This window comes from Oncorhynchus nerka, linkage group LG17, assembly GCF_034236695.1.
Source record: "Oncorhynchus nerka isolate Pitt River linkage group LG17, Oner_Uvic_2.0, whole genome shotgun sequence".
Classification (NCBI taxonomy): domain Eukaryota; kingdom Metazoa; phylum Chordata; class Actinopteri; order Salmoniformes; family Salmonidae; genus Oncorhynchus; species Oncorhynchus nerka.
This window is the reverse complement of record NC_088412.1, coordinates 32,779,160-32,794,671: the sequence shown is the minus strand read 5'-3', so window position 1 is coordinate 32,794,671 and position 15,512 is coordinate 32,779,160. Positions and strand designations below refer to the sequence as shown.

At 42.7% G+C, this 15,512-nt stretch overlaps 1 protein-coding gene across 1 annotated transcript in view; it reads left to right on the top strand.

The window, feature by feature from the left end:
• The window catches only part of LOC115145098 (PR domain containing 5), a 64,623-nt gene extending 61,041 nt beyond the window's left edge, over positions 1 to 3,582 (top strand). The window contains exon 16 of the mRNA XM_029686358.2: positions 1,956 to 3,582. Within this exon, the coding sequence (XP_029542218.1) occupies positions 1,956 to 2,120 (165 nt within the window). The 3' untranslated portion in view covers positions 2,121 to 3,582. The remainder of the gene's footprint in view (positions 1 to 1,955) is intronic.
• Positions 3,583 to 15,512: the final 11,930 nt, after the last annotated feature.

Sequence of the window (15,512 nt, the reverse complement as noted above, 5' to 3'; positions counted from 1 at the left end):
TGTCCTTTAGTAGTGGTTTCTTTGCGGCAATTCGACCATGAAGGCCTGATTCACGCTGTCTCCTGTGTACAGTTGGTGTTGAGATGTCGGTTACTTGAACTATGTGAAGCATTTATTTGGGCTGCAATCTGAGGTGCTGTTAACTCTAATGAACTTATCGTATGCACTTGAAGAAACTTTCAAAGTTCTTGAAATGTTCCGTATTGACTGACTTTCATGTACTCAAGTAATGATGGATTGTTGTTTATCTTTGCTTATTTGAGCTGTTCTTGCCATAATATGGACTTGGTCTTTTTACTAAATAGGGCTATCTTCTGTATACCACCCCTACCTTGTCACAACACAACTGATTGGCTCAAATGCATTAAGAAGGAAAGACATTCCACAAATTAACTTTTAACAAGGCACACCTGTTAATTGAAATGCATTCCAGGTGACTATCTGGTGAAGCTGGTTGAGAGAATGCCAAGAGTGTGCAAAGCTGTCAAGGCAAAGGGTGGCATTTTTGAACAATCTCAAATCTCAAATATATTTTGATTTGTTTAACACTTTTTTGGTTACTACATGATTCTATATGTGTTATTTCATAGTTTTGATGTCTTCACTATTATTCTACAATGTAGAAAATGGTACAAATAAAGAAAAACCCTGGAATGAGTGGGTGTGTCCAAACTTTTGACTGGCACTGATTGTATGTGTACATATGTGTGTGTCCGTGCTTTTGTGTCCACGCTTGTATGTGTGCTTGTGTGTGCATGTACTCAGCTCAGCCAGACTGTGGCACGGGGCCAGATGTGGGCTAAAACTCAATATGAGGAAGATAAAGATCTCTCTCCTCTGGAGAGGTCTAGTCGACTGATCTCACGTAAACACATTGAGAAGATCAGAGGGAGAAATTACCCTCTGTTTATAATACCGCAGGAGTAATAATGATTCTCAGAGAGAAACACGCGACCACGGGTCCTGCTGATGCTCTGGAAGGATCTTTTAAGACCTGTTAAAGTCTCTGGATCCCCCTCACTTTCCTCTTAACATGTCTGGAAATTGAAAACATCTTTCCTTCCACTGTTTTTATTCTGTTTTATGGAAGACCCACAACTGTGTCTTTTTAAATTACTATAGTTTTACATCTCAAAGCCAATCAAATTGGCTGTTTCCTTAACCCTCAGAACCCTCTGACATGATGGGTCTTTTATGCCTAGACTTGCTGGGTTTGCACTAGGGGGTTCAGGAAACGAAGGACAGTACTGTTATCAGTTAAGGCCATCTCTTTATTTTTAATACTTTCAAGGATGTGTTTGAATTCAATTTATGAAATGCATTGTTGATTCACTATTAAAGACTTTGAGTGCAATTCCTTTGGTATTTTGTATCTCCAGCCGTCTATGTGTTATGACGTGCATCCTAAATGGTGATTAAACCTGGATGATGATGTGATCACAGAAACACACACTCTGTCACAGGAAACTTTAGGGGACTTCTCTACTGTTTACATTTTGAATGGATGATATTTAAGTGTGAAGAAGACATGCTGGGAAGCCTGAGTCCGGGTGTTGAACTGCTGCACCCATGCCAATGCAGGATTAAGATGACTGGTAGTGTGAAATGGAGTGGGTTTTTTTGGGGTGTGAAAGTGATCATTTGTGATGGATGTTATGTTTAATTTAATCCCTCTTTATGTCGGGGAAAAATAGGATTTCTATCTAAGCCTTCTCTCGTGTGATTTCCAGTACCAATTAAATGTGGTTCAGTCAGCTGGCTGTACCCATAATAGGGATTGTAAAGCTTAATATTGCTCTGCAGCATACTTGTTTAGTTTAGGACTGAATTAATTCAGTAAGATCCATCAGAGAGCTACTATAACAGAGATGTGTATGTATTGTAGTAAAGGTCTAATCCGTCCTAATCTCTAACAGAGCTAACTAACACACTTCTCTCTCCTCTGCTCTCTGTAGGTGTGTGATCTGTCGTTCAGTCTGAAGAAGATGCTGAGCAGGCACAAGCTGACCCACAACCCCAACAGGCCCATGGCAGAGTGCTCGCTGTGCCATAAGAAGTTCACCAGGAACGACTACCTCAAAGTGCACATGGAGAATGTTCACGGGGAGACAGAGGGCTAGGACCCATCTACTGTATATGATACTACTGAAGATAAACTACAGTGAACTCCAAAAGTATTGGCACAGTGACACATTTTGTGGTTGTTTTGGTTCTGTACTCCCAGCTCTTTGGATATTAAATGATACAATGACCATGAGGTTAAAGTGCAGACTGTCAGCTTTTCTTTGAAGGTATTTTCATCCATATCAGAATTACAGCACTTTTTGTATCGTGCCCCCATTTTAGGGGACCAAAAGTATTGGGACAAATCCACTTACAGTATGTGTATTAAAGTAGTAAAAAGTTAAGTATTGTGTGCCATATTCATAGCGCATAATGACTACATGAAGTTTGTGACTACAAATTTGTCAGATGCATTTTCTGTTTGTTTTGGTTGTGTTTCAGATTATTTTGTGCCCTATAGAAATGAATGGTAAATAATGCATTAGAAACATATTCTATTTTTATTTACAATAAAAGTGACTACAAAATGACACTATTTACCATTCATTTCTATTTGGCACAAAATGATCTGAAACACAACCAGAATAAACAGCAAATGCATCCAACAGGTTTGTAGCTTCACAATCTTGATGTAGTTGTTGTGTGCTATGAATATGGGACCAAATACTTAACTTGTGGCTACTCTAAAACACATGCAAGTGAATTTGTCCCATTAATTAATTTGTCCCATTAATATTATTATTAAGTGCTGGAGTACAGAGCCAAAGCAACAAAACATTTATCTGTCCCAACACTTTTGGAGTTCACTGTATATTTACAGTGTTAAACGTACAGGATGGCCTGCTATGCATTTCAGATGTAGCAATAAGCAGTCTTTTCTTTTTACGATTAAATATATACAAATGCAAAATATGGAAAAGATTAGAATTCAATATCGGAACATATCCTGCACATAGGAATTATGGAGTATGGAGTACATATTCAGTTCACAGGGGGTTTGGATGAGGCGCAAGACCCACGCTGTTCTGATCTGCTTCCAAACCGCTCTTCCTGTTTATACTTTACATTCAGTTGAGTTTTAATAGGAAAGTTTGGGAGTGGCATGTCCAGACAATTCAGCGCGATACAATAACTAGCCTCGCTCCAAAAGTCTCTTTCCTGCTTCTAGGTTCCCATCTTATGCCAACCGTACCGTGCCTTACTCTGTTACAGCTATATGACCAGGTAACACACTTTCCAAAGAGTTTGAAAGACAGAGATGTTTACCAAACACAGCCAGCCTACTCCCTTCCTCCAGCCCACGCATTGTCTGGAAATGCAATAAATCCCTTATTACTGTTGTCAAAGTTACTGTTACTGTTTGTCAAAAGAAGAGCAACAAATTGTTCATGATACTGTATTTCATGTCTGCTAAGACTGTTTTATATGGTTATTTCATATATTGAGGGACCAAGCAGTTTCTCTCTGTTTATACTCCTGTTTTTTCAATCCTGTATGTTAAATGGATAATGTATTTAATGGATGGTGCAATTGTGTTTGTTTATCTGTTCTTTTTATATGGTCAGACCATAGCCTTCCTGTGTTCCACAGACTGTTACACATTTAGTATCTTTTACTATTCATCTCAAACTGTGAATATTTCACATCACACTTTCCTGTTTTGAAATGTACTTCATAAAAACCTCATTACTTACCAAACAGCCATTTACTCTGTTAATTCTAAGTCTGTGTCGATTAACTGTTGACGTTGGGGTATTTCGGAAAACACTTGAGTTGATTAAATTTGTTCGTTTTGTTGTTGTTAAATTTAACCCTTATTCTTGGTTTGGCTGACGGTCTGCCGGGAGCCTAATTGAAGTGTGTTTTCCCCCCCAGTGGCCACAGTCACCACTGATCACCGCTGCCTGATCTCTACAGTTCCCACTTTGCCTGATCTAAAGCAACCCACTAAAGAGGCTATCTGATGGTTGCTCTACTCTCTTCTCTCCTCTCGCTATAAAGGGACTGATTTCTCACACTCACCCACTGCTGAAGCTCCTGATAGGCTCAAAGGCGTCTGTTTTGAAGAGTTTACCGAGTCTGTGAGAATTTCCTGAATGGCAGCTGGATGCTGGATCCGACTCCCAGAGCTGGGAGTCTCTAAGCTTGTTATCAAATAGTCTGTTAAGAGTGGGTATAAATCCTGTCATGTTTGACAGTCAGTCTCCGCAAACACATACTCTGGTTTATAAAACCAATGCATTCGGCATGTTTATTTTCTGTGTTTGGGTGCTTGTTTGTGTTGTTGTTTTTGTGCAAAATCCATCAATAAATCAGATGTATTAAACTGGTACCACCTATCCCCCCCAGAGACTGATTAGGCATATGCTACTCTTGCGTGCTAAACACATGGGAGATGGTGGATATGGGAAGCCACATGTACGTGCGCCTCTCCATTCAAAGCCCCAGTGTTCCTGAGGACTGGGCGGCTGGCTGTTCTGCAGGGTTCTCAGATCAGATGTGGCCATGTTAACCTCCACTCCCTCTGAAGCTGGGTTCACCACATGGCTGTCCGGGCCGGGCGTGGTTCAGCCAGCACACAGGTCCCTGCACACACTCTGCCCACTGGGCCGGCTGTGCTCGCTGTCTGTGCCCACTGTCTGCTCTTAGTGGGCAGGCCTCAGGGCTGAGCTGTGTGTGTTTTCATGGGACAGCCCCTGTCTCTACATACAGAGCTGTAGTATCATGCACACCGGGGCTTCCAGCAAGTCAATGTGTTTCTAATGACATGTTTTTACTGGAAGCCCCAGTTCCCTGTTCTGCCTCCCCATCTGTGAGTGTGACCAGACTGGGCCCAGACCAGACCAGCGTCCACCCACAGCTCCCCACGCCAGCTACGCCCACTGCCATGGAATGTCATTACCACACCAGCTGGGGTTTACAGCAAAACCACCATCACGTCGGGAATCACACGGACAATGTTGTCTCGCCACGCTGTTTGGTCGCCGTTGCCGTGGTAACGGATAGTCCGGAACACTTCCGTGACCAGGGGAATGCGGAGTTGTTGGGTGCCCATGTGCATTTTGTGTAGGGAGGGTGTGTGGGTCTCTTCTGGGCCTCTGTACCAACATTCCTGGACATTCCTTTAAAGCTGGGTACCAAAAAACCCTGATGCCCAAAACCACTTAGATGTCAAGAACTTGACAGTCAGTAAGACAACACCAGCAGGAAAAAGAGTCGTAGAAAAGTGTAGTAAAGATAATTGAGTGTTGTAGGTGGAGAAAGATGAAATATCTCTAGTTTGACCTCAAAGCCTCTGCTGGTCAAAGAAAGCACTGCAGTGGAATACTCAACACAATTGTATCTGTCCTTGTTCTGTCTGTGTGTGTGCGTGTGCGCGTATTTAAATGAGGAGACGGTCTAACCTCATCTCCAGTCTCCCAGACTGCATGGAAAAGGAGGGGTCTATCAGGTCAGGTAGACAGGGATTATTTAATTAGTAGCAAATTGGGAAAGGCATATCCCCCAATTCCCAGCCTCACACACGCACCAACATAAACGCTTCCTGAAGATTCAAAACATGAGAAATGCATTTTAGAAAATGGTATCCTCCTCTAACAGTATTCAGCCCAGTATCACAAGCAAGATGCATTTATCAATCAAATGTATTTTATAAAGCCCTTTTGACATCCATTCATAGATGACCAGCAGGGTCAGATTATAACCATGGTGGCTGTAGAGGGTGCAACAGTTCAACACCTCAAATCTCAGGTGGCTTTTCACAGTCAGGGAAAAGTGAGAAAGGAACAGTGGTGTTCTCACATTGTTTGAGAAGATGCAGATTTGGAGTTCAGACATTGTGTTCTCATTGATTTACTGTAAATGCCAGGATGTGGGACTTGATTTGAACAAGATGCCTCAGACTCCAGGCTGAGACTGAAGCTCGTGAGAAACGCTGTGAATGTAACAATGTACAGAGAACAAAGCAGGACAGGAAACATTGTTCAGTTCAAGAATGTCAGCTTCTTTTATAATGACTGTTGTTCCAGTTCTGTCAAATACACTGTTCCTCCTGAGCAGTAACTGCATTTCAGGCCTGGGCTCTGAAATACAGGCTCTAACCAATATCTGATGAATGTGTTGAGGTTTCTCTTGATCCAACAAACACTCTTCCCCTCTTTCTCTCTCGGCGGAGAGAGGGGGATGATGAAAGAGGAGAATTGGACAGAGGTCTAGAGGCAGGATGAGAGAAAAGTAAAATACCACAGAGAAAACATGGATGTTGATAATGGATGGTCTGAAGAGTAAAAGGCATCAGTCAGTAAGTCCACCTCTATAGCCCCAGCGGTCTTCAGTCCTGTCATTGGGTGCATTGCGTGTGCCTTCACTCTGCAGTGTCATTCGTGACCACAGCCCCGTCTGCACCTTTACAAGGCACGACCGGGAGAGACTTGGGGAATGTCGTCGAGCACATTGTCATACCTAAAGAAAAGGAGAATCTCCTCTGCCCTGTTCATTTGAAACTGAAACAGACATCAGGTGTGCTCTTCACGATGAGACCTTGTGTAGAGAGCTTGTACAGTATACAGATGAAATGACCAGGGTTCAACTTCACACCTCACATAACAACAGAGGGCGATTCCACGGCAGCAGGAGCAGAAAATGTTTGCGGTATCTCAGAATGTTCTGCCAATTCTCACATAGAAACTTCATTGAGAAGAATTGTGTTTGAAATGCTGTGACACTGTGTTGTTGTCTGTGTCATGTGTGGTTCACACATCATAGGGTCTTACAGTAGGAATGTATCCAGTAGGTCTAGAAAGGCCTAAAATGGCAACTTTCATCATGATGCAAATGTAAAAACATGTCAAACATTCTTCCTCCCAATGAAGTTTCTATGTGAGAATTGGCAGAACAATCTGAGATACCAAAAAAACATTTTCCGCTGTCGTGGAATCGCCCCTAAGTGGATGGAACTTTTCTCCATCCAAAATGTTCTTGACAAAAACTCACTTTAACAGAAAACCCTATCAAATTCTGAGCGATTGCCAAGGTTCAATGTAGCTCACGAAACTAGAAACAAATGTCAAGAGCCACCACATAATCTAATTCAACACATCATTTCTTATTAGTTTGGGAATGTTTGGGAAGGCTGTTGCTGTGTAATGGCTGTCTCTCCTCTCCCCAAACCAGAGCCATCTTTACAAAATCCCATTTCCTTCCCACAATGTTCACTGATAGCTGTTCTGGGAATTAGGTGATTGGCGATGACAGAGAAGTCTTAATTGGTCTAGTCTAAACATTTGTGCAAATGTGATGAGAGTTCCACCCTATTTCTTCTCTTTCGCATTTTCTACTCATCCCTTTACCTGCCTCCTCCCTCTCCTTCCGTCTTCCCTCTCTCTTTCTTATTCGCTGTCCTCCTAAACACGTCTTTCAGGGTTCGGCTACATTGAAACGCCCAGCACAAATCTCCCAAGAGCACGCTGGAGCTCATGAACCAGTTAAGACAAGATGCCAAGGGTAATGACACGCAAAGAAATGTTTCAACGCCAGAATACACAGAGAGACATACACTGAGGCCCAAGGGCTCACCCACACAGACATGCACAATAGCACGGGAAAATGTAGCCATTGACTGACTCACACCATTTGTGCTTTGATACATTATCAACACAGGCGCGCAGAACCACAAGTAAATACATGTAATGATATGTAATATCAGTAAACAGCAGGGAGTTGAATGTTAACACTGACATAAGGCTGTAGTTGTCCCTTTGTAGGATGAAGCTCTGTTTTAGATTTGTGTTTGTGTTTGAAAGTGAGCTGGTTGTACAGAGTCCCACTTGTGGGAGAGATGGAGAAACCAAACACCAGACTGAAGGTCTGTTTCCCGTCAGAGCAGGGAGAGGAGCAACCCTAGGATACACACCTTTTATGTGCTGACTTAGCCTGCACTGAAAACACACACACACACACACACACACACACACACACACACACACACACACACACACACACACACACACACACACACACACACACACACACACACACACACACACACACACACACACACACACACACACACACACACACACACACACACACACACACACACACACACAGAGCTGTGACTTAGACACTGAGAATGACATGCAGTGTCTCTGTCCTTTTCACAGCTATGTGAGGTGAGACAGGGCCTCTGTCTGAGCTCTTTACATTAGACACGCTGAACCTGCTACTCCCAGACCACACACACAGGCAGACACACACACATACGTGCACTGAATGGTAATTCCCCCAGCATACAGGGACATTATGCAAGGGGAGTGACTCTGCTGTCAGAATGAACAGCTGCCTGGGCCAAAACACATCTATCTTTCACAGGAAGTTATTGGTCAAACAAATGTAATTAATCCAGTGTTTCTGTCTTTTTTGTTTGAGCCATTTGACCGTGACTGCATCTTTCAAACACACTCTAACACACCCCTATATACACTGTCCACACACTCAAACACAGTTCACATGATTCAAACACACACACACACACACACACACACACACACACACACACACACACACACACACACACACACACACACACACACACACACACACACACACACACACACACACACACACACACATACACACACCACACAAACACACACACACACACACACACACACACACACACACACACACACACACACACACACACAGAGGTAGCCTAGCGGTTAAGAGCGTTGGGCCAGTAACCGTAACTGGTTTGAATGCCCAAGCCGGCAAGATGGGAAAATCGGAAGACACATTTCAGTTGAATGTATTCAGTTGCGCAACTGACTAGGTGTCCCCTTTCCCTATATACACACCCAGCTACTGTAGAGTGGAGACAGAAGAGCAAGGCGGAGGTCCTGCTTCATAAAAAATGGCTCACTCCCATATGCATTGTGGTTTCAGTGCTTTGCAAACCCAGACTGCCTCTGTTGCACCGAGAGCAGCTTATCTGAACACATACATACTCTCACGTGTATTTACTTAGTGGTGTTTCTTCTGGGGACATCAAGGGTGACATTATGCCGCTATGATGGCAGAATATATTGGTAGTATTGTCACATTAGATGTGAATTGCCCATACCTAATATTCTACTTTGGACGCCATATTGAATTTGGTGATATCCATGGTGGCCCCTGGACATATTTCAAATGATATGAGCTCAAGATGCCAAAGCCACTGAGAAACTTTCAACAGTAAATGGCTGGCACCTGTCTATTACACACCAACCACTGGAGGCTGCTGAGCGGAGGACAGCTCAAATTTGATGTATTTGATACCATTCCACAAATCCGCTCCAGCCATTACCACAATCCCCTTGTCCTCAATGAAGGTGCTACCAACTTCCTGGGACTCAAACTAAAGATGACTAAAACAGGACTACAGAAGACAGCACTGTAACAGTACGTTGCCATGGTAATAGAAAGCAGCACACATGTACAGTACAGATGTCCTATCTTCATTTGCCCAGTTTCTTACAGCAGGAAAAGAATCCAGCAGCAACAGAAAATGTGAATTATTATGTGGATTATAATTCATTCACATTTTTGTTGATGCATTTTTATTCACGATAAATCAGGTCTGACATTTTAAAGTGGAAATTACAATTTTAGAAGCCTTTTTAAACCTCGAATACGCTATAATTTGCATTTCCTGCTGCACAGGAAAATGATCTGCGACAACAGTGATCAAATTAAGATGCATCGGTATGAGATCAGATAGTGCTCTCCCTCATTGCCTCTGTGCTGCCCGGTGATTTACGGAGGCATGTGTTCATGTTCACTTGTTGGTAAGCTGCTAAAATAAGGAAGTGTATTAGATACCTGCTCCCGGAGCGAGCGGTGGTCTGGGAGCCATCAGCCTTGATCCCATAACTCAAGTAGCCCAGCCCTGGACAGCCCTGTCAGCCTGAAGGATGAAACACAGACAGAGAGAGGCTGACCTGGAGACAGAGTGGCCGGGCCCTTCACCCAACCATCCATTATTCCCTTGTTATAAATACAAACCTGGCTGTCCACACTCTGCAACTGGAGGAACCAGGCTTCTGTGTACTGTAAGCCACAGTCAATAGCTGATAGCATCATGTGCATCATCTTTGCAAGGAAGAAAGTGATCACACACAACGGACCACAACGAAGGGATTAAAAACAGGCACAGAAACATGACATGCCCTACTGTTGTTTGTGTTCATCGGATAGATAGACAACAACCGGACATTGAATCTAAACAACCATTGAATCTGAAAACGAATGAAAGACCCTGATCCTATCCTCAGATTCCATTGTGTGTGACTGAGACTGTTTACCTCTATGTCCTTGAGATGGTCTTTGATGTGTGGGGTAGACCAGGGCCCTGTGTCTAAACTCCAAACCTCTCTCGATCTGCTTCAATAACACACAATGGTGTGTGTAGGACTTTCCACTTGTTTCTCCCCGTGAATGTGGGCAACCCGCATATTTAACCTCTGCAGCAAACCTTTACAATCACTGATCTCACATCTCTTTATCCTGCCAGTTAGTTTAAACTGATACCATCACCAGTTTACTCATGCACAACACAACTGTGGACCGCTCACGCTGCAGTGCACTCTACCACTCTGTAAGAACCATTGTGCTCCGAGTCATTTCAAACGGCGTGTTCTTCACGGCCAATGAGCAGTGAGCGTCTCCTCCCAAGCTCCATTAAGCAGAGGCAGAGTTATTTATCGGCTCTGAACGTCGCTGGCCACAGGTGCAGTCTGACCTACAGACCAGGGCTTCAGGGGCGGCCGGGCGGCCCACCAAACACTGGAGTCTCAGAGGTGAGAGGTATTAGGGGCAGGGCTGTACAGTAGGCCTACAACACTGCGGGGTCCAATGGTCAGGTCACTGACCTCACTGTGAACCCAGGGCTCGAGGATTGAAGGCCTATAGTTTATGTGGAGCAGTTGGGCTGAAGATGTTTACTGTCAAATGGATGATACAAGATGCAATAGAAACGCATATCAAAGCACATCAGCACCCGCAATCTAACTTGCTTGAGGCGCTTTTCTAGTAACCTCACATGTAACTCCCATAAACAGACGTACATCACTCTAAACCCATCTGCAATCTAAACCTAAACCCATCTGCAATCACTCTAAACCCATCTGCAATCTTAACCTAAACCCATCTGCAATCTAAACCTAAACCCATCTGCAATCTAAACCTAAACCCATCTGCAATCACTCTAAACCCATCTGCAATCACTCTAAACCCATTTGCAATCTAAACCTAAACCCATCTGCAATCACTCTAAACCCATCTGCAATCTAAACCTAAACCCATCTGCAATCACTCTAAACCCATTGGCAATCTAAACCTAAACCCACCTGCAATCACTCTAAACCCATCTGCAATCTAAACCTAAACCCATCTGCAATCACTCTAAACCCATCTGCAATCTAAACCTAAACCCATCTGCAATCACTCTAAACCCATCTGCAATCTAAACCTAAACCCATCTGCAATCACTCTAAACCCATCTGCAATCTAAACCTAAACCCATCTGCAATCACTCTAAACCCATTTGCAATCTAAACCTAAACCCATCTGCAACCTAAACCTAAACCCATCTGCAATCACTCTAAACCCATCTGCAATCTAAACCTAAACCCATCTGCAATCACTCTAAACCCATTTGCAATCTAAACCTAAACCCATCTGCAATCACTCTAAACCCATCTGCAATCTAAACCTAAACCCATCTGCAATCACTCTAAACCCATCTGCAATCTAAACCTAAACCCATCTGCAATCACTCTAAACCCATCTGCAATCACTCTAAACCCATCTGCAATCTAAACTAAACCTAAACCCATCCCATCTGCAATCACTCTAAACCCATCTGCAATCTAAACCTAAACCCATCTGCAATCACTAAACCTAAACCCATCTGCAATCAATCTAAACCTAAACCCATCTGCAATCACTCTAAACCCATCTGCAAACCTAAACCCACCTCTAAACCCATCAATCTAAACCTAAACCCATCTGCAATCACTCTAAACCCATCTGCAATCTAAACCTAAACCCATCTGCAATCACTCTAAACCCATCTGCAATCACTCTAAACCCATCTGCTAAAAACTAAACCTAAACCCATCTGCAATCATCTGCAATCTAAACCTAAACCCATCTGCAATCCTCTAAACCCATTGGCAATCTAAACCTAAACCCATCTGCAATCACTCTAAACCCATTTGCAATCTAAACCTAAACCCAAACCTAAACCTAAACCCATCTGCAATCACTCTAAACCCATCTGCAATCTAAACCTAAACCCATCTGCAATCACTCTAAACCCATCTGCAATCTAAACCTAAACCCATCTGCAATCACTCTAAACCCATCTGCAATCACTCTAAACCCATCTGCAATCTAAAACTAAACCCATCTGCAATCTAAACCTAAACCCATCTGCAATCACTCTAAACCCATCTGCAATCTAAACCATAAACCCTAAACCCATCTGCTAAATAAACCCACTCTAAACCCATCCGCAATCTAAACCTAAACCCATCTGCAATCACTCTAAACCCATTTGCAATCTAAACCTAAACCCACCTGCAACCTAAACCTAAACCCACCTGCAATCACTCTAAACCCATCCGCAATCTAAACCTAAACCCATCTGCAATCACTCTAAACCCATTTGCAATCTAAACCTAAACCCACCTGCAACCTAAACCTAAACCCATCTGCAATCACTCTAAACCCATCTGCAACCTAAACCTAAACCCATCTGCAATAATCTAAACCTAAACCCATCTGCAATCTAAACCTAAACCCATCTGCAATCACTCTAAACCCATTTGCAATCTAAACCTAAACCCATCTGCAATCACCCATCTAAACCCATCTGCAATCTAAACCTAAACCCATCTGCAATCACTCTAAACCCATCTGCAATCTAAACCTAAACCCATCTGCAATCACTCTAAACCCATCTGCAATCTAAACCTAAACCCATCTGCAATCACTCTAAACCCATCTGCAATCTAAACCTAAACCCATCTGCAATCTAAACCTAAACCCATCTGCAATCACTCTAAACCCATTTGCAATCTAAACCTAAACCCACCTGCAACCTAAACCTAAACCCATCTGCAATCACTCTAAACCCATCTGCAATCTAAACCTAAACCCATCTGCAATCACTCTAAACCCATTTGCAATCTAAACCTAAACCCATCTGCAACCTAAACCTAAACCCATCTGCAATCACTCTAAACCCATCTGCAACCTAAACCTAAACCCATCTGCAATCACTCTAAACCCATCTGCAATCTAAACCTAAACCCATCTGCAATCACTCTAATAAACCCATCTGCAATCAAACTCTAAACCCATTTGCAATCTAAACCTAAACCCATCTGCAATCTAAACCTAAAACCCATCTGCAATCCCATTTGCAATCTAAACCTAAACCCATAAACCCTGCAATCTCTAAACCCAAACCTAAAACCCATCTGCAATCACTCTAAACCCATCTGCAATCTAAACCTAAATCACCTAAACCCATCTGCAATCTGCAATCTAAACCCATCTGCAATCTAAACCTAAACCCATCTGCAATCACTCTAAACCCATTGGCAATCTAAACCTAAACCCATCTGCAATCACTCTAAACCCATCTGCTAAAATCACTAAACCTAAACCCATCTGCAAACACTCTAAACCCATCTGCAATCTAAACCTAAACCCATCTGCAATCACTCTAAACCCATTGGCAATCTAAACCTAAACCCACCTGCAATCCTCTAAACCCATTGCTAAACCTAACCCATCTGCAACCTAAACCCATCTGCAATCTAAACCTAAACCCATCTGCAATCACTCTAAACCCATTTGCAATCTAAACCTAAACCCATCTGCAACCTAAACCTAAACCCATCTGCAATCACTCTAAACCCATCTGCTAAAATCTGCAATCTAAACCTAAACCCATCTGCAATCACTCTAAACCCATCTGCAATCTAAACCTAAACCCATCTGCAATCACTCTAAAAACCCATCCTAAACCTAAACCCATCTGCAATCACTCTAAACCCATCTGCAATCTCTAAACCTAAACCCATCTGCAATCTAAACCTAAACCCATCTGCAATCACTCTAAACCCATCTGCAATCTAAACCTAAACCCATCTGCAATCACTCTAAACCCATTGCAATCTAAACCTAAAACCCATCTGCAATCTAAACCTAAACCCACCTGCAATCACTCTAAACCCATCTGCAATCTAAACCTAAACCCATCTGCAATCACTCTAAACCCATTTGCAATCTCTAAACCTAAACCCACCTGCAATCACTCTAAACCCATCCTGCAATCTAAACCTAAACCCATCTGCAATCACTCTAAACCCATTTGCAATCTAAACCTAAACCCATCTGCAACCTAAACCTAAACCCATCTGCAATCACTCTAAACCCATCTGCAACCTAAACCTAAACCCATCTGCAATCACAATCTAAACCTAAACCCATCTGCAATCTAAACCCATCTGCAATCACTCTAAACCCATCTGCAATCTAAACCTAAACCCATCTCTAAATCATCTCTAAACCCATCTGCAATCTAAACCTAAACCCATCTGCAATCACTCTAAACCCATCTGCTCTCTAAATCTAAACCTAAAAACCCATCTGCAATCACTCTAAACCCATTTGCAATCTAAACCTAAACCCATCTGCAACCTAAACCTAAACCCATCTGCAATCACTCTAAACCCTCTAACCTAAACCTAAACCCATCTGCAATCACTCTAAAATCTGCCTAAACCCATCTGCAATCACTCTAAACCCATCTGCAATCTAAACCTAAACCCATCTGCAATCACTCTAAACCCATCTGCAATCTAAACCTAAACCTAAATCTGCAATCACTTCTGCAATCTAAAACCTAAACCCATCTGCAATCACTCTAAACCCATTTGCAATCTAAACCTAAACCCATCTGCAATCACTCTAAACCCATCTGCAACCTAAACCTAAACCCATCTGCAATCACTCTAAACCCATCTGCAATCTAAACCTAATCCCATCTGCAATCACTCTAAGCCCATCTGCAATCTAAACCTAATCCCATCTGCAATCACTCTAAGCCCATCTGCAATCTAAACCTAAACCCATCAATGCAAACCCATCTGCAATCTAAACCCATTTGCAATCTAAACCTAAACCCACCTGCTAAATAAACCCACCTGCAATCACTCTAAACCCATCTGCAATCTAAACCTAAACCCATCTGCAATCACTCTAAACCCATTTGCAATCTAAACCTAAACCCATCTGCAACCTAAACCTAAACCCATCTGCAATCACTCTAAACCCATCTGCAACCTAAACCTAAACCCATCTGCAATCACTCTAAACCCATCTGCAATCTAAAC